The sequence below is a fragment of the Liolophura sinensis genome, chromosome 1 (genome assembly GCF_032854445.1).
Source record: "Liolophura sinensis isolate JHLJ2023 chromosome 1, CUHK_Ljap_v2, whole genome shotgun sequence".
Lineage (NCBI taxonomy): Eukaryota > Metazoa > Mollusca > Polyplacophora > Chitonida > Chitonidae > Liolophura > Liolophura sinensis.
Window position 1 is genome coordinate 2,852,371 of NC_088295.1, and position 18,652 is coordinate 2,871,022.

Below are 18,652 nucleotides of genomic sequence, written 5' to 3' on the forward strand. Positions count from 1 at the left end.
ACGCCGTAACTGTTCCCTGTCGATACTGCAGTTCCGTACACCAATGGGAGATTCCATTTGACGGTCATCCCTTCGCGAAACTCACTCAACATATGGCTTCATTAGACAGCAAACCGAAAGCAGTTTTAAATGGAAGCAAAAATACTTTGTTCGGAAATATCAGACACTGTGCTTAAGCAAAAAAAAAAAAACTTTTGTCGGTCATTGATGAAGAGAAGGCCTTTCATTTACGGCTTACGTGCTCTTTATTTCAAATATGGTCACAGGGTAACGTAAAGCAAAGGTGAAGGTCAGCAACTTGAGCCGGCAAGATGCACACGTCAGAAGTAAGTAAAGCTGGATATTTTTAGCGACGGTGCAGCTCATCCACCGACGGGTTGCTATCTCCCAGCATCCGCGCTTATGCATAGTTACCATTCCTGGCAGCAGTGTCTTCAGCAAGTATACGCCGGTTTCTTCAAAGTGCACCTCTTCCAGGCCGAGCCTCGCTGTGGGGAGAAACGTGGGACGACCAGTGCCGGCGTCCGTCCCCGAATGATGGCGTAGCTTTTAGAACTAACCATGGCTAGTTTTTCGCAATATAACGTTCGTTTGTTTCGGGACTCCTTTGACACACCTTGGGGGTTCCGGCTTCAGGGAGGTAAGGACCTCGGCCAGCCTCTCACCATCCAGAGGGTAAGTTAAGTCCCTTATTTTCACCTTTCACATGATTTGTGTCGTTACCATTTATAGTAGCTGTTCCACATTTACTTTTGTGAGAGGTGAAAGTACATGGAAGTTCTAGCCTCTTTTCCGCGATCGTCGAGCCAGTCGTTCCGGAGGCTCACCCGAGGTAAGCAAATCTTTACTTCAAAATAACGTTCATATATTTACCGTAGCCTAATTGAGTAGCTAATGATTTTCCACACTGACAGACTTTCTCTCCCGAACATGCTGGGAATGCCGGTTTTGGCAAGTTTCTGACTCTGTTGGCGTAGTCTTCACGATCAACTTCCTGTTGAGTTACTAGTTTATTTTCTCCAACGGAAACTGTGTAGGCTTTAATCTGCTCGTGGAAATCTGTTGTGTCAGCAATTTCCAAGGTTATCTGGTGAATATTGTTGATATATGAAATCTGAAGCCAGACTGGGATCGAGGCCGGCGCGTGCCAAGTTCCTTCAGTGAGCACCAATCGCAGGACAGGAACTGGTTATTGGTATCCATTGGTCAACGCGGTAGTCATTAAACCCCTGCATGGCCTCAGTGAACCCCGGGGGCTAGCAGGGTTGCCCTCGTAATCAACCTATTTCATGACCTTCTGATACTACCCGGATCGCGTCATGAAACAAGGTGCTCGTGCTCACTTCAGCCCCATGTCCACAGGTTATATACTATAGGAAACGCATCATTTTATCCTGGTCACCAGGCTAAATTGTTGTACAATAAAAACTTGTGAAAAGAATTTCTGTAAATAAAAGACACGTCAGTAGTGAAGTGTTGATTTACTGCTATCATCTGCCAGTGCTCTATCTCAGTGGATGTAAAGGTGGCGATGTTTCTTAGCTAGAGATGGCGTCTGCCAACAGACCGATTCTCATTATCAACCTGTAACTAATTATGTCACCGAATCAAGTATTTATTTACTGACTTCCACGCTGTGCCATAACTATCCTCGCCAGCTATGTTCAGTCGGGCGTACATAAACCATCTGAATTACAGTCAAACCTCATAGCCTACACATGCTGGGTGTACTTAGAACAAAAATGTTGAAAGGAAGATAACAGACATTGTATGCACATACATACCACAAACAAGGTAATCTTGTTCCAACGAAAATACAGTTTATTTGACGACTATTATACAGACTGGGTTGGGTCCGCATTACTGGAGGGCTTCTTCTAAGAAGACAATCAAGGAGGTTCTTATTGTTGACAAATAATTTTAGACTCTGTCATGTGTTTTGATTTGTATTAATCACAATTTTTTCTTGCAACATCGATGAGTACGGGCATTTTTGCTGAAAGTTGTTTCCTTGGTGATTAGGAGTTAGGATCGTTTTAATGGAAACTTCTTTTTGATAAAGGAAACCTCTTTAATGTTGTGAAATTAAGGCCAGGATCACGCTGACGTATGGGCGCTTCTTCCATGATAAAATGGAGTTAACATTGTGTCGATAAAAACTCTTTGACGTGATGATGGGAACTCATTCTTTGATGAACAAGTCAAAAACAAAGTTATGACCATGCTGATGAACGCCTCTTCCATCATGAACTGGATTTTGTATAGTGTTGATGGAAACTCCTTCTTTGAAGAACAGAAGTTACGATCGTATTTAGAGATGCTTCTATGATCCGCAGAAGTAAGGATCGCATTGAGAGAGGTTCCTTCTTTGTGTGAACAGAAGTTGGGCTCGTATGGAGAAAGGTTCCTTCATTGGTGAACAGAAGTTAGTCTCGTATGGAAAGAGGTTCCTACTTTGAAGAACAGAAGTTACGATCGTATTTAGAGATGCTTCTATGATCCGCAGAAGTAAGGATCGCATTGAGAGAGGTTCCTTCTTTGGTGAACAGAAGTTAGGCTCGTATGGAGAAAGGTTCCTTCATTGGTGAACAGAAGTTAGTCTCGTATGGAAAGAGGTTCCTGCTTTGAAGAACAGAAGTTACGATCGTATTTAGAGATGCTTCTATGATCCGCAGAAGTAAGGATCGCATTGAGAGAGGTTCCTTCTTTGTGTGAACAGAAGTTGGGCTCGTATGGAGAAAGGTTCCTTCATTGGTGAACAGAAGTTAGGCTCGTATGGAAAGAGGTTCCTGCTTTGAAGAACAGAAGTTACGGATCGTATTTAGAGATGCTTCTATGTTCAGCAGAAGTAAGGCTCATATTGAGAGAGGTTCCTTCTTTGGTGAACAGAAGTTAGGCTCGTATGGAGGGAGGGTCCGTCTTTAATGAACACAAGTTCAACAGGAACAGTTCGCCCTTACGCCTATGTGTATTTAAGCCGTATATGAGTTCTAACAAGTAGTCCTTTGTCTGTGATATTTAAAATAATTAACCAGATTTGAATAACCTCTCATTTCTTTTTATGCTGTAGGAATTCCACGAAGATAACTCAATAAAGTTAAGTAAAAGGTAATAAGTCGTTTATATACCCACGCTGGGCATTTTTTGTGGATGTAGAGGACCAGAGGTACATTTAAGCCGTGGATGATAACTGAGCACAAATATAAAGTAAAATTAACCACGGGCGTAGAATAACACATCACATTTATCATTGGGGAACATCTGTATGTATTTGTGGACGTACGGAAACACAGAGCTCAGCAATACTTCACAGTAAGACCTCTGTGCATAGTAGAAAACCACTTTGAGTTTCTTTACATGTGCCGTCAGCTAACCTGCATTTTTACTTACATTACAGTTTGATCGTAAACAAGGTATAACATCCTTTTGTTGTATTTGAATGTATATTGTGAGCTTTGTGTTGACTGCAGTCGAACAACGAAAACAACAACAAAGTTTATTGGCAAGGAAGCAAACATGGCCGTCTGTATATTTGATGATTGAGGAAAATACAGTGGAGGTTATGTAGACGTTAGTGATAATGTAGTAATGTAATTTCATTCTGTAATAGGTGTGACAACGGTGCATTATTCACTCTGATGAATAGGCACAATGGAGTGATGCAATATCCATAATAAACGCACGAAGGCTTTAAACCGATCGATAGTCATTACTTTGATAGTTAGGCGGCATTACACTGATAGTTAGGCGGTATTACACTAATAGACATAATTACACTGATGAAAAGGCATTACACTGGTGGATATGCTGCATTACACTGATGGATAGGCATTACTCCGATGGACAGGCATTACACTGATGGATAGGCATTACAGTGACATTACAGTGATGCAAAGGCATTAAGTTGATGGATAGGCATTGCACTGATGAAAAGGCAGTATACGTTATATACATTGTAATTGATTGATATTTATATCTATTCGTGGTCTATGAAAAGTATTTCCTCATTTCTTGGATTTCGTCATATATAACAGTAAATTTACATTGTCTTTTGTCCTTTCGGGAATACAAATCATATTTTGGTTTTGTTTTACCTTTGAACTAGTTCATATGTGTACACCTGAAAGGTGTTGTATGAGTTTAACGTGTGTGTATTGGCCTGCGCACTGTGAGCGGCGGATGGATTGTGTCCAGTGATAAGGTTATACCTACGCCATACAGCTGTTCATACATACATACATGTTTGCCAGCATCTACCTCCTCTATTATTAGGCCTTACAGGATCGGAACGGTAGCAGATCGGTGGCATTCTTGACTTGCACAGCGGCTATATGCTAGCTGATTGCCCCCTCCCCCCCCCCCCCCACACACACACACACCTCCCAGGAACATGACACCACTCTACCATCGCGAACACAGCGGTAACGTCAGGCTTTACTTAAACCATATTTTATCATCACTGGTTCAGCCGTTATTAACGGTGTCTATTTTGGAAGAGTCCTGAAACCTGCCATGTGTTGGCTAACTGGCCTGAAAACGGCTGAGAAGGATATAGGAAAAGACTGTGGAAAGGGAAAGAACTGATGACTGTACGAAGCTGTTTCGGCCATTTCCCCCTAGAGCAAATTGTTATTGTATTGACTCCAGTAACAAACATGGTACAAAAATACACGCATCTGTTTGGATAAACCAAGAGTCTGCATGTTTAACTGACACTTACGGGACTTTTGAATGGGTTCAAAGGGACAACGTAGATGAGTAGAGTTAGGCTTCTTATGTTAAGCTTCCTGTGGGACGAATTACTTTCCCTTTCCTATCTTTCGCGTTCACTTGTCTTCCGATGAAAGGATAAGAATACGATCTGTAGGCGTATGTGACAATTTGTCAGACGATTTCACCATGAAATGCCGGCACAACTTGGCGTTATACTCCAAACATTGTTGAAGTGCTCTGGGCAACTGGTTCTGAAATTTCCAGATTTTGCTGTTTATTTTTTATAGAAGAATTAAGACGAAAGGGGCCGGAACATTACTTTGGAGGAGAGAAACTTTTAACAGTGGTTAATGCTTGATCGAACCTGCCATTTGTATTGAGGCAACAGACAACAGATAAATTGCTCCGTGATGCTGGGGGTCAGTGGCAATAACGAAAACATCGTTTGTCATTCTCCATACCCTGACAACAATTTATTTTTTTATATGATAAAAGAAAAATGAACGAGTTTTTAACCAAAGGCCTTTTAAATATAAATTTTGAATGCGATATCAGGATCTGAAAAATTCGTTCCTCTGTACAGGGAAGTAAAATCTAAGCGTCATGTCAGACATTTGTATATTTCTCGTATAAATCCATGAGGGAGCTTTCCAAATGGACAATTGCACGACTCAATTTTCAATACAACCTGAACAACGATAACATTAAAATGTAGTGCAAGGCTAGTCATCCAGAAAATGTATAACGGTGTATAACTTAATACTGTATCAGGGAAGTAATCCTGGCGTTAGAAGGTGTATAACGTTATATTGTATCAGAGAATTAATCCTGAAGTTGGAAGATGTATAACGTTATATTGTATCAGTGAATTAAGCCGGAAGTTACAAGATGTATAAGTTATATTGTATCAGAGAAGTAATCCTGAAGTTAGAAGGTGTATAACGTTATATTGTATCAGAGAATTAAGCCGGAAGTAACAAGATGTATAACGTTATATTGTATCAGAGAATTAATCCTGACGTTACAAGATGTATAACGTTATATTGTATCAGAGAATTAAACCTGGCATTAGAAGATGTATAAGGTTATATTGTATTAGAGAATTAATCCTGGCGTTAGAAAATGTAAAACCTTATATTGTATCAGAGAGGTAATCCTGAAGTTAGAAGATGTATAACGTTATATTGTATCAGAGAATTAAACCTGGCATTAGAAGATGTATAAGGTTATATTGTATCAGAGAATTAATCCTGGCGTTAGAAGATGTATAACGTTATATTGTATCAAAGAAGTAATCCTGAAGTTAGAAGATGTATAACGTTATATTGTATCAGAGAATTAAGCCGGAAGTTACAAGATGTATAACGTTATATTGTATCAGAGAATTAAGCCGGAAGTAACAAGATGTATAACGTTATATTGTATCAAAGAAGTAATCCTGAAGTTAGAAGATGTATAACGTTACATTGTACCAGAGAATTAATCCTGAAGTTAGAAGATGTATAAAGTTATATTATATCAGAGATTTAAGCCTGGCGTTAGAAGATGTAAAACGTTATGTTGTATTAGAGAATTAAGCCTGGCATTAGAAGATGTATAAGGTTTTATTGTATCAGAGAATTAATCCTGGTGTTAGAAAATGTATAACGTTATATTGTATCAGAGAAGTAATCCTGAAGTTAGAAAATGTATAACGTTATATTGTATCAGAGAATTAAGCTTGGCGTTAGAAGATGTATAACGTTATATTGTATCAGAGAAGTAATCCTGAAGTTAGAAAATGTATAACGTTATATTGTATCAGAGAATTAAGCCGGAAGTAACAAGATGTATAACGTTATATTGTATCAGAAAATTAAGCCTGGCATTAGAAGATGTATAAGGTTATTTTGTATCACAGAATTAACCCTGGCGTTAGAAAATGTACAACGTTATATTGTATCAGAGAAGAAATCCTGAAGTTAGAAGATGCATAACTTAATACTGTATCAGAGAATTAATCCTGGCGTTAGAAAATGTATAACGTTATATTGTATCAGAGAATTATTTATTTATTTATTTATTTGATTGGTGTTTTACGCCGTACTCAAGAATATTTCACTTATATGGCGGCGGCCAGCAGTATGGTGGGTGGAAACCGGACAGAGACCGGGGGAAACCCACGACCATCCGCAGGTTGCTGGCAGACCTTCCCACGTACGGCCAGAGAGGAAGATCAGAGAATTAAGCCTGGCGTTAGAAAATGTATAAGGTTGTATTGTATCAGAGAATTAAGCCTGAAGTTAGGCGATATAGAACGTTATATTGTATTAGAGAATTAATCATGAAGTTAGAAGGTGTATGACGCTATATTGTATCAGAGAATTAAGCCTGAAGTTAGAAGATGTATAACGTTACGTTGTATCAGAGAACTAAGCCTGAAGTTAGGCCATATATAACGTTATATTAGATTAGAGAATTAATCATGAAGTTAGAAGGTGTATGACGTTATATTGTATCAGAGAATTAATCCTGAAGTTAGAAGATGTATAATGTTATATTGTATCAGAGAATTAAGCCGGAAGTTAGAAGATGTATAAGGTTATATTGTATCAGAGAATTAAGCCTGGTGTTAGAAGATGTATAACGTTATGTTGTATCAGAGATTTAAGCCTGGTGTTAGAAGATGTATAACGTTATGTTGTATCAGAGAATTAAGCCTGACGTTAGAAGATGTACAACGTTATATTGTATCAGAGAATTAAGCCTGGCGTTAGAAGATATATAACGTTATATTGTATCAGAGAACTAAACCTGAAGTTAGGCCATATATAACGTTATATTGTATCAGAGAATTAAGCCTGGCGTTAGAAGATGTATAACGTTATATTGTATCAGAGAATTCAGCCTGAAGTCAGACGATATATAACGTTGTATTGTATCAGAGAATTAATCATAAAGAAATCAGACGTATCACTTTATATAGTATCAGAGAAGTAATCCTGAAGTTAGAAGATGTATAACGTTACATTGTATCAGAGAATTAATCCTGAAGTTAGAAGATGTATAACGTTATATTGTATTAGAGAATTAAGCCGGAAGTTAGAAGATATATAACGTTATATTGTATCAGAGACTTAAGCCTGACGTTAGAAGATGTATAACGTTATTTTGTATCAGAGAATTAAGCCTGGTGTTAGAAGATGTATAATGTTATATTGTATCAGAGAATTAAGCCTGGTGTTAGAAGATGTATAACGTTATATTGTATCAGAGAATTAAGCCTGGTGTTAGAAGATGTATAATGTTATATTGTATCAGAGAATTAAGCCTGGTGTTAGAAGATGTATAACGTTATGTTGTATCAGAGAATTAAACCTGGCATTAGAAGATGTATGAGGTTATATTGTATCAGAGAATTAAGCCTGGTGTTAGAAGATGTATAACGTTATATTGTATCAGAGAATTAATCCTGAAGTTAGAAGATGTATAACGTTATATTGTATCAGAGAATTAAGCCGGAAGTTAGAAGATATATAACGTTATATTGTATCAGAGACTTAAGCCTGACGTTAGAAGATGTATAACGTTATTTTGTATCAGAGAATTAAGCCTGGTGTTAGAAGATGTATAATGTTATATTGTATCAGAGAATTAAGCCTGGTGTTAGAAGATGTATAATGTTATAATGTATCAGAGAATTTAGCTTGTCGTTAGAAGATGTATAACGTTATACTACATCAGAGAATTAAGCCTGAAGATATTAGGTGTAAAACGTTGTAACATTATTGTGATTTAAGCTTAAAGAAAGAAGATGAATAAGATTACAGGGTGTATAACAAATGCCCCCTTGGACATGAATCTAATTACTTAGCAGAATTTCTAACAAATCTCGCCATACTTGTGAAATCGACTAGTTATTTTTTGGTGAACAATCTAGTCGCAGTGGAATATCCATCCGAGTTACCGTAATGGCCTGGAAGTGCCAGAGTAACAACTGAGCGTAAAGTCAATGTCACCATCAAAGAAAACATCAGAGCCTAAAGTCTAAATAGGTAAATAGAATGAGAACTATGATAATTTAAGATTCAAGAGCCCACTGACATCTTACCCGTAATGGTTTTTCAAAGACAGACAACAGTTCCTGTAGAGATAATTAAGTGAGATAAATGTTGTCAATCTGTGAGGGTAATCATCAGAGAGATCAGAAAGCTGTAGTAGCCTACAAGATGAGGGGCTCTACGGAACAACCCTACGGAAGAGGGGTTTGGGACATGTTCTCTGTGGTTTTAAATTACAGCTCGTTTTCACTGGCAGGTATCGAAAACCGTGGTAAATATAGAAAACTTCCAAGGTGAAAACCTATATTTTCCGTCTGAAAATAAACCAACAGTTGGCGTTTAACTTAACGGTATAGTGTATTAGAAAGAGAAATCGTGAGGTGGACCGCCTTGCAGATACCGCTGGGCTCGGTGTAGTTGTATAGCTAGAAGACAACTCTCCGCGTGGTTGTGAGAAACTGTATGAAGGGGAAGTCGTGGACATAGACAGGTGTGTATGTATACGTGGAAAGGGGTGCAATGTTTAGAGGCGTCCTGATTTCGTGCCATTGCGGCACACGTAGAGGTCAACTAAACCTTGGCACAGAGACAAACCTGAACCGTCTCTCTGACAGCGATACCATGCATCTTTGTTGGGCTAAATGCTGCATCGGACATTCCTCCAAAGCACTCTGTACATGAAAACCCAACTTCCCAAAGCAAGTTTTCTTTGACACAAAGTCGCGTTGTGAGAGATGATTTAGTTCTTTGGTCTTTCATTTCTGTGATGTATTCAAATAAGGATTCCAAACATCGCCTTATTAACTCACTCTAGGATTCCAAACGTCGCCTTATTAACTCACTCTAGGATTCCAAACATCGCCTTATTAACTCACTCTAAGTGGATACATTGTGGAAGCCCTGGTAAGCAAGGGCGTCAAGCAAGATTAGATCAACAATGAAGTCCGCAGGATAAGAATCAGCTGATGATAGGAATTAGGTCTGTTGAACTGGAATTTCAGAAACATCTTTGCTAAGAGTGTGTCCATCATTGTGTTTATATTTATTTATTCGTTTGGGTTTTCTCTTGTTGGCCGAACGAAAATGCTTGTATTCTGTGGAAACAGTCTCGTGATGGAGGTCAGCGTATATTTGTGTACTCCGTCAGTCTGTATTAGCGCGCTATTGTTGGGCGGTTCCGCATGAATTAGAGGGGATGGGTCCTCTAATTCATAACATATAGATTGCACTGTTATATCTCTCCAATCTTCGTACAAATGCTTATCACACCAGACACACGTTTCTTGAACTGTACATCTATTTATTCCCTCCTTGGAAGTCATCTTTTTACGTCATCAAACTGACATTAACTCGTATTTTTACGTCATCAAACTGACATTAAGTCATCTTTTTGTGTCATGAAACTGGCATTCAGTCATATTTTTACGTCATCAATCTGACATGATTCTCCTGAAAAATTTCATATACTATATACTTCATTTCCACATACATTTCATTCATTGATACATACCGATACTTGATATTCATATATAGAAACCCCTGCCAGGTCCAGTGGTTATAATTTCCGTCTTATGTCGACTACGACCCGGCGGTGGTTGTATGTTCCTTCTGATGTCGTGTACAGTTAGTGATCGTATATTCCCTCTCTGGGTGTGTACAACCAGTGGTTGTATGTTCCCTCTAATGGCGTGTACAACCAGTGATTGCATGTTCCTTCTAATGACGTGTACAACCAGTGGTTGTTTGTTCCCTCTGAAATGGTGTATAACCTGTTATGATAAACATGAAGTCATAATCTGTTAATGTAACACTTTTGGCCATGTCATTGTACCTGACTGTGTGATACAGCAAGGTAGGCAGTGTGTATGATCTCATATTACCTGTATGTACATCAGCTTATCGGTCGTCATGTTTTCATTAGGTGTTCACAGGTAGCCCGGCAGAAGGGGAGCTACAGAGAGGAGATATCATCGTCTCCATCAGTGAGCGACAGGCCGATACTCTCACTCACAAACAGGCGCAGGATCTGATCAAGTTCGGCGGGGGCAGTATTTTCCTAACGATTAAAAGGTGATTCCCTATAAATCTAACCGCCGTTGTATAAGTCCAAAAATCAAACAATCAACCAGTCAGTCATGAAAAGTGACTTGTTGACAACTTTAGGTTTTAAAAGCAGACAGAGTTATTATTCCTGGACCGACAAAAACGGCCAACGCCAACGGCAAATGCTATTCATATCATATCTGGTCTAGTATAGAAAGATACACCAGTGTGGAAGGTACATAGTCGGTTCAACGCACCAGTGTGGAAGGTACATGGCCGGTTCAAGGCACCAGTGTGGAAGGTACATGGCCGGTTCAGGCAATGTGGAAGGTACATGGCCAGTTCAACACACCAGTGTGGAAGGTACATGGCCGGCTCAGGCAGTATGGAAAGTACATGTTCGGTACAGAGCTTGTGGCTGTCGATCTCTTGCCCAACAAAAGAAGCCGACAGTGACTGTTTTATTCCTCCATAAGGTGAAGCAATTTTTCCTCATGATCATCAATACAGTAACTTGCTTTTTGATTGTCAGTAAAAATTAAAGAGATATAAATACTGCATGGGTGTCTGAATTTGTTTGACATTTATTGCCAATGTGTAACAGAACCAGAGATCTCATTTGGCTTCAGACACTTACTGTTTATGCGTCACAGAATCACAATATTTTAGTTGGCATCAAACACAACATGGATATGTGTCTTATAACCAGGACATCTATTCGGCTTCAAGCACTTAATGATTTTGCGTCACAGAATCACAATATTTTAGCTGGCATCAAACACAACATGGATATGTGTCTCATAACCAGGACATCTAATCGGCTTCAAGCACTTAATGGTTATGTGTCACAGAATCACAATATTTTAGCTGGCATCAAACACAACATGGATATGTGTCTCATAACTAGGATATCTGTTCGGCTTCAAGCACTCATTGGTTATGTGTCACAGAATCACAATATTTTAGCTGGCATCAAACACAACACGGATATGTGTCTCATAACCAGGACATCTATTCGGCTTCAAGCACTTAATGATTTTGCGTCACAGAATCACAATATTTTAGTTGGCATCAAACACAACACGGATGTGTGTCTCATAACCAGGATATCTATTCGGCTTCAAGCACTTAATGATTTTGCGTCACAGAATCACAATATTTTAGCTGGCATCAAACACAACATGGATATGTGTCTCATAACCAGGACATCTATTCGGCTTCAAGCACTTAATGATTTTGCGTCACAGAATCACAATATTTTAGCTGGCATCAAACACAACAGGGATATGTGTCTCATAGCCAGGATATCTATTCGGCTTCAAGCACTTAATGATTTTGCGTCACAGAATCACAATATTTTAGCTGGCATCAAACACAACATGGATATGTGTCTCATAGCCAGGACATCTGTTCGGCTTCAAGCACTTAATGATTTTGCGTCACAGAATCACAATATTTTAGCTGGCATCAAACACAACACGGATATGTGTCTCATAGCCAGGACATCCATTCGGCTTCAAGCACCTAATGGTTATGTGTCACAGAATCACAATATTTGTGATATCCTTCCACTAAATACGAATGATACTTAATAGCCCAAGACTTACGATATATGAGCTTGCCCTCAATGGCCCATGTATGTCTCTCATTTCAGGCCCCCACCTGGACGGGTCAACGTCGCCCAACCAGCTCCTAAGCCCGTACAGTCTGCTGTAAGTCATTCTCCGGCATGGATGTGGAAGCAAATTATTTCCAGCTTAACCTGTTTTTCAACTAGTCATTGCGCAAAACAACAATTTTCACATTTGTTAAATTGACATGTCAGGCACAATGTGTTTTTTGAAACGGCGATGCATCCTTTTTCTAATGCCGACATATTTATTATGTTGCTAAGCTGGGGAGAACAAAGATTGTTGATTATAAGATGCTCTATACGTACAAAATAGGCGTAGAAACAGGCATTGGTAAAAAAATCCTCGGCTGTAATGGACCTTCTACGCCACTGGCAAAATTTGCAAATCAGTGTTTAATATAAACCACGAAAGAAGTGAGAAAAGTATAAAGTAAGAAATTAGCGCTGATTCATGCAAAGAGAAACAGTCAGTAGTTACGTTATTTCATCGCATGTCACAACAGATACACTAGAAAAGTTCATGTGACGACTTTATGAAAGTTTCTCATTGCTGTGTTTGCAGGGATTTCGTCCCCAACCGTCTAAACCGATGCCTCAACCCAAGGTGGGTAAGATACGGAATTTAGGCGGCCATGGCCCAGAATTCGGCGCCGACTTCAGCAGGCCAACACCTCACTATGCTCCGGTGTCTCCGAGTAACCGGCCCCAGGCCAGCCGGACCATGCTGTACCAGGTGCAGCAGAGTCTGGAGTCCAAGACCGGTCAGTATGATCCAGATAGTGTCATTACCACCCCTCAGTACACCCCCATGAGGCCGCACAGTCAGCAGTTCCAAAGCCTTCTCTCTGAGGATTCATTTCAACCCCAGTTTAGCGAGCCCACCCCTGTGTACCAGAGCTTTGCCAGTAGTGTTCAGTCCTCCTACAGACCCGGGCCCCCGGAACCGGAGGATGAGGATTATGAAATTATCCCTGTCTCCGAGAGAAAGAAAGCCTTCATGAGAGCCGAGCCCAGGAAATGGGGTAACCAGCCGCAAAGTAATATCACCTTTCTTGACCTGTTTGTACTCGCTCGTTACAAAACAATTCAGATTACCGTGATTTGATTTTTAATTTTTTTAAAAAGTTGTTAGTATTTAACATGATGACGGAAATAAATATACTTAAGTTTTTGTTAACATCATTATCTATCAACATCGGCAGTTGGCTATTCCTAATCCATAAAACAGCTGAGAACTTTATTACACAATCTAAGAATTTGTACATAGGATCACCACGGTCTTTTTCATGATAACCCATATAACCTAACACGTAACAAGTCGTGGAAATTGTCGTCACAGAAAGAGAAATGCCTTATAGAACAACAAGAAAATAACAACCAGTCTAAATGTGGATTCACAACATTTCCTAATGAACAGGGCATGTAAAACAATGGACAGAATTTAGACAGCGTTGTGAATATATTGAAAGGAAAAACAAAAGCTGTATGGTCAAAATGCACAAGGCTAATGCTATACTTCGAAAGGTTCGTCGAAATTCAAAATTATATCAAAGAGGGTTTGAAAAATGTTGAACTAACAACACTAATGAAACTCGATCTTCATTGGTGTTGAAAATCTTGGTTGATGCTCCCAACCAGCTGAATGTTGTAACCCTCATGTGAAAATGGCTGGAGGTTTACCTAGTCCAAATGGCAAGTCCTTCGCTACAACATTCAGCAGAGAATGGGCAACAAATAATATAAAATAATACCAGTTCAACGACAGAGATAGCGGTTGAAGAAACGGTGCGTTAGAGCCGCCACAATTCGACAACAATGTTGTCGGCGAGCCGGTCTTCATCATTTCAATATATCGCTTGACCAGAATATTAATTAAACCAGGTAATAGGAACTGTAGAAGATCTTTGTCGGTGAACGTTCTGATCTGAATGACTATAAACTGGAAATATAGAACTTATGATCACTAAAGTGGCTAGATTTCAGCTCTTGGACGAGAGACCAATGCGGTTGATCTAAGTTGGAGTTAACAAAGGGAGAGAAACAGGACAAGTGGTGATATTCTGTGATCTGTGTCTCTGTGGAATGGTAGTAGTAGCAACGTATTATCTATAGAAGAATGCCTAGTTTAGCAGCGTGTCACTCGCCATAGAAACTGGCTGTGGAATCAGTCCTCTTGTGAAATTGCATCTCCTGTCTCACAAAACAAGCTTCTTATATAAGAGTCACATTAACCCCACGAGGGTCCTAAAAACCAACAATAGGCCGGGGCATCTCTTTCAAGGGAGATAACTTTCCATTGACGCGTAATTTACCAGACCACGCTCTTCAAGTGTCTCACTTACTGCTAACAATTGTAATATTGCTCTTTAATTTACGTCTGGCTAATTATAAATATAAACGATTACTAAATATTATTAATATCGTCTAATATAGATGGCAACATATCGCTATGCCAAATTACTAAACATGTAACGTGTACTAAAACCTAGGTGATATAATTATCGGATCTGAACCTGGCGCGCAAGCGGTAACCCATACATGGGTGTGCAGCGACTTCGCACGTTGTCTTCTGATACAGTTTCATGGATAACAAATTGCACGCCAACATACCCCTACCTGGCCATTACTGCCTTGCTCTTTAGTGTACCACCTTTTCAGCTGTAGGACTTTCTTTTTGCCTGTTCTGCAAACTTAACCTTGTAGATAGCTCTTGCTGTGAAAACCCCAAAACGCAGTTAATCTTTATCTAACTGGTTTCGATATAATCCACCTATCATAATCGAATATCATAACTTTAAATCATTCTTTTTAAAAACCGCAAATTAATGAGGTACTGCAAGACATTCTTTCATGCCATATATCCACTCCATACAATATTCACAGTTTGAAGTCAGTAACATTGTCCATTTCCCGCTTTAAGTGTATGTGCCTCGGTGTATTGACGAAAACCTGTCACAATTCTTCTATGTTCACAGCCCCACTCCACATTGCCCGAGCACCCAAACCAGCGCCCAAACCTCGATCACCAATACCACCATCAGCAGGACCAGAATTTGGAACTGACTTTTCAAAGCCAACACAACAATGGACGCCGCCCTCCCACAACTTCCGGCCAGCCCCGGTGTCGCCTCAACCCTTCGTGTCACAGACCACGTTTATGCCTGCCTCCGGGGAGGTGGATCAACCCACCGTGCCGGCCTGGCGGGGCAGTCTCCGACAAACTGGTGCCAAGCAGTGGGATGAGGAGTACTCCCCGGCCGACTATACCTCCCCAGCTCCGCCTCCCACCCAGCCGAAGCCTGTCCAATCCAGGTCGGTGTCCAAGCCGCAGCAGGCCGCCCCTGTCCGGACCGCGCAGCCCTTCAATCCCGCTCCTCGTACAATCCCCATAGTAAACCAGCAGGGGGATGCGGAAGGACCCCGGGTGGTACATTTACAGTACAATTCACCTATGGGATTGTATTCTAATGAAAATGTCCAGGAAACACTCGACGGGCAAACAAGAAACGTGTTGTAAGTTTGTTCGAGCGAACCTAGATAGCATCGTTGCAGTGAGGAGAGCGTAGAGTAGAGAATCACCCAGCGTTCTGTTCCGCCCCACCGGGCGTTGACGACTCTCCCTTCGTGGTCAGCATGAGGCCGTCATCATAACACTGCCAACGCCATTCTCACACTGCTGTGGAAAACATAGCCGCATTGCGCTCCATCTGTTTGTCCCGTCAGACTCATAGACACATTTGCAGTTTCTCACTCCACATCAACATATGGTGTGATACACAGTCACTAACAAGACCATCTTTAGCAAATGCTGCTATTTCGATGGTATCTTCGGTTTTGTAAATATTACCCAGTATTTCCTGTCAGACATCCCTAGTTTCCATTGTTTTTAGTTTTGTGACCTATTATATGTACTGCATGATTTATTCGTCATTACTAGGTAGTGACTTAGATATTTCCTTAACGCCTTTCGTTATATAATTGCAGACATTCACAGAATGCATTTGTATGACGCTAAATCTTCTAACATAGGTGTTTCTGTCGTCAGACGTATGTCATTGTGTCCTGTGTGAAATGTATTTTGAAGACAAAATCTTTGTGAGTGTCGCAACCTCCTTATCCCAATCAGTGAACTTTACATTACATTTTGACAGCCGCACACTCATCACTCTACTGCTATTCTGTTGACAGGGTTCAGCACAGCCAGTCGGGAGGCCAGAACAAGGACGGTCCACGGGACTGGTCTCAGTCCACGCTCTACCGGATGATCCAGCAAGAGGAGCATAAGACGGGAGGAGCCGGTACTGTTAGTACGAAAACCACCACGGTGAAGTCCTATCAGCAGCCCGTGCACGCCACAGCCTTTTCCCCGGGAGGTGACGACTTTGGCGCCTCCGACTTTTAGGTGACATCGCTCCCTTCTGGTGCCTGGTGTCAGGTGTTTGGTGTCCGGTGTCGTCGATCAGGTTCATGTGAGGCAATCAGCTCGCCACGGCGGCAGAATCTGGTCGGAAAAGTTAGTCAACGACCGTTTGTTTAACTTTAGACCATGTGTCCGATTCACTTTATTTTGGGCGATAGTGTGTTACAAGAGGCCGATGAACGTGCAATAATATCCCCTCCCACTCTTCACGGAAGTGTTAAACCTTAGTACAGTTAGATATTTCAAGTGTGGCCGTAATGACTCTTTGATTTGTGATTAACATTCTACCCTGTTCTTTCAAAGGCTGTCATTTGTTTCAAAGACAAAATGGTGGCAATTATCATGTATGCTGAGTCTTAGTGACATGCCCTTTGTATAATCTACGGATTATAAGACCAGTAATGGAGGTGTAAGTGTTGTTTTCCGCCGCAGAGTTAACTCCCCTAAGTAGTGCTCGTAACACCACTGCGCCTTTCCCCCGATTCTGCCAATGAATGCCACTCTGCCGTTGTTTTACAAGGAATCAGATCTGGTTCTGTAACATCGCTAGCTGGGATGACACTCTTTCGAGAATGTAGACTAGATAGTTATTTCGATAATACTGCGACATGCATTTGTGAGCTACTTGATGGATTGTTTGTTTGTATAAAGTAGTGGTTGTAGTTGACGGAATCAATTTTGAGGTCTATATTGTCTTACATATTCTGGGTGCAAACAAAATGGCTATAATTTATATTTATCTATGTAAAGAGGTGCAAAAGGGTTGTCCACCCAGTAAGAGTTCCGAAATCAAACAAATAAATTCTACAAAAATGACTTTGCAGAAACCCATTCAGCGTTAATTGTTTTCTCTGGATAAGGGTTGGCTTTCAGATGCCTGATTTCGTAGAGTGAAACGATGAAAGTACCAGTGTGAGGGAAACCGATACAAATACAGCCTAAGGTAAAAGGATATACTTATGTGCTTGTTTTAATTGGCTTTGTTTTCACTGGGGAGTAGAAAACCTCATGGGAATATGTCAGCTTTACATGATTAGTTTGGATGAGGCAATCCCCGCAGAGCTCCATCGCTAGGAATACACTCAACTCTGTCCACTTGTAAGGAAAATAGTCAGGATGGCATAGGTGCGGTTGAGATGCTTGTCCTCCAATCACTGGACATGCTTGGAGTTGAGATCGTTCTTTTACAATGCTCGCACACACCAGGAGCTGGGCTGATTCTCTTGCAATAGTCGCACACACGAATGAATGAATGAATGCTTGAGGCTTAATGTTGTAGTTAACAATTTTTGTCATATGACGACGAAGGGTCATTGTGTGTCTGTAGCCCCCTACATATGCTGTCTTTTTGTGACAGGGCGAGTCAATGGAGCTGAAGTACTCCCCCCTTCCCCCCGGTCACATTATACTGACATCGGGGCAACCAGTCCTGTTTCCATTTTTAAGGTCTTTAGTATGACCAGACTCGGATCCCGACGCACACACGAGGTGGTGTTATGCCTATTTTGTAATGATCACATGTACAAGTTCAGATGCTTGCCTTCCTTATTATCGGACATTGAAGGACTTGAGACGCTTGTCTTTTATTCATCGGACAATCAAGGTCTGGAGATGCTTGTCGTTCAATCACCATGCACACGAGGGGCTAAATTAGTATTAGCCTCATATATGGAATTTCCCATACGTCCACAGCTCTCAATCACGGACCCGGAGATAACAGGCTGCTGACGGCGACCAACGAGCTGTACCCATGGGCATCACTCACCTACCTCCGATCAGTAGGATGTGGCATACACGTTATAC

General features: G+C 40.7%; 1 protein-coding gene across 4 annotated transcripts; it reads left to right on the forward strand.

Annotated features, from left to right (window-relative positions):
- Positions 1–407: 407 nt before the first annotated feature.
- Positions 408–17,680, forward strand: LOC135461414 (uncharacterized). Of its 4 annotated transcripts, none has more exons than XM_064738503.1 (6): positions 408–675; positions 10,675–10,823; positions 12,451–12,508; positions 12,992–13,190; positions 15,405–15,942; positions 16,618–17,680. In XM_064738503.1, exons 1-6 carry the CDS (start codon positions 562–564, stop codon positions 16,829–16,831), a joined length of 1,272 nt encoding a protein of 423 aa, XP_064594573.1. In that variant the 5' UTR covers positions 408–561; the 3' UTR covers positions 16,832–17,680. The 4 variants fall into 4 exon arrangements, with proteins under 4 accessions (XP_064594573.1, XP_064594570.1, XP_064594572.1 ...); XM_064738500.1 differs by having other exon boundaries at positions 411–675; positions 12,992–13,466; XM_064738502.1 differs by having other exon boundaries at positions 411–675; positions 12,992–13,466; positions 15,405–15,741.
- The last annotated feature ends 972 nt before the right edge of the window (positions 17,681–18,652 follow it).

Excerpts from the sequence above, each read along its gene's own strand:
- LOC135461414 (XM_064738500.1), top strand. The coding sequence starts at position 562 with ATGGCTAGTTTTTCGCAATATAACGTTCGTTTGTTTCGGGACTCCTTT. Across the intron at positions 676-10,674 it reads AGCCTCTCACCATCCAGAGG|GTGTTCACAGGTAGCCCGGC; the intron begins GTAAGTTAAGTC and ends TGTTTTCATTAG. Across the intron at positions 12,509-12,991 it reads CTAAGCCCGTACAGTCTGCT|GGATTTCGTCCCCAACCGTC; the intron begins GTAAGTCATTCT and ends CTGTGTTTGCAG.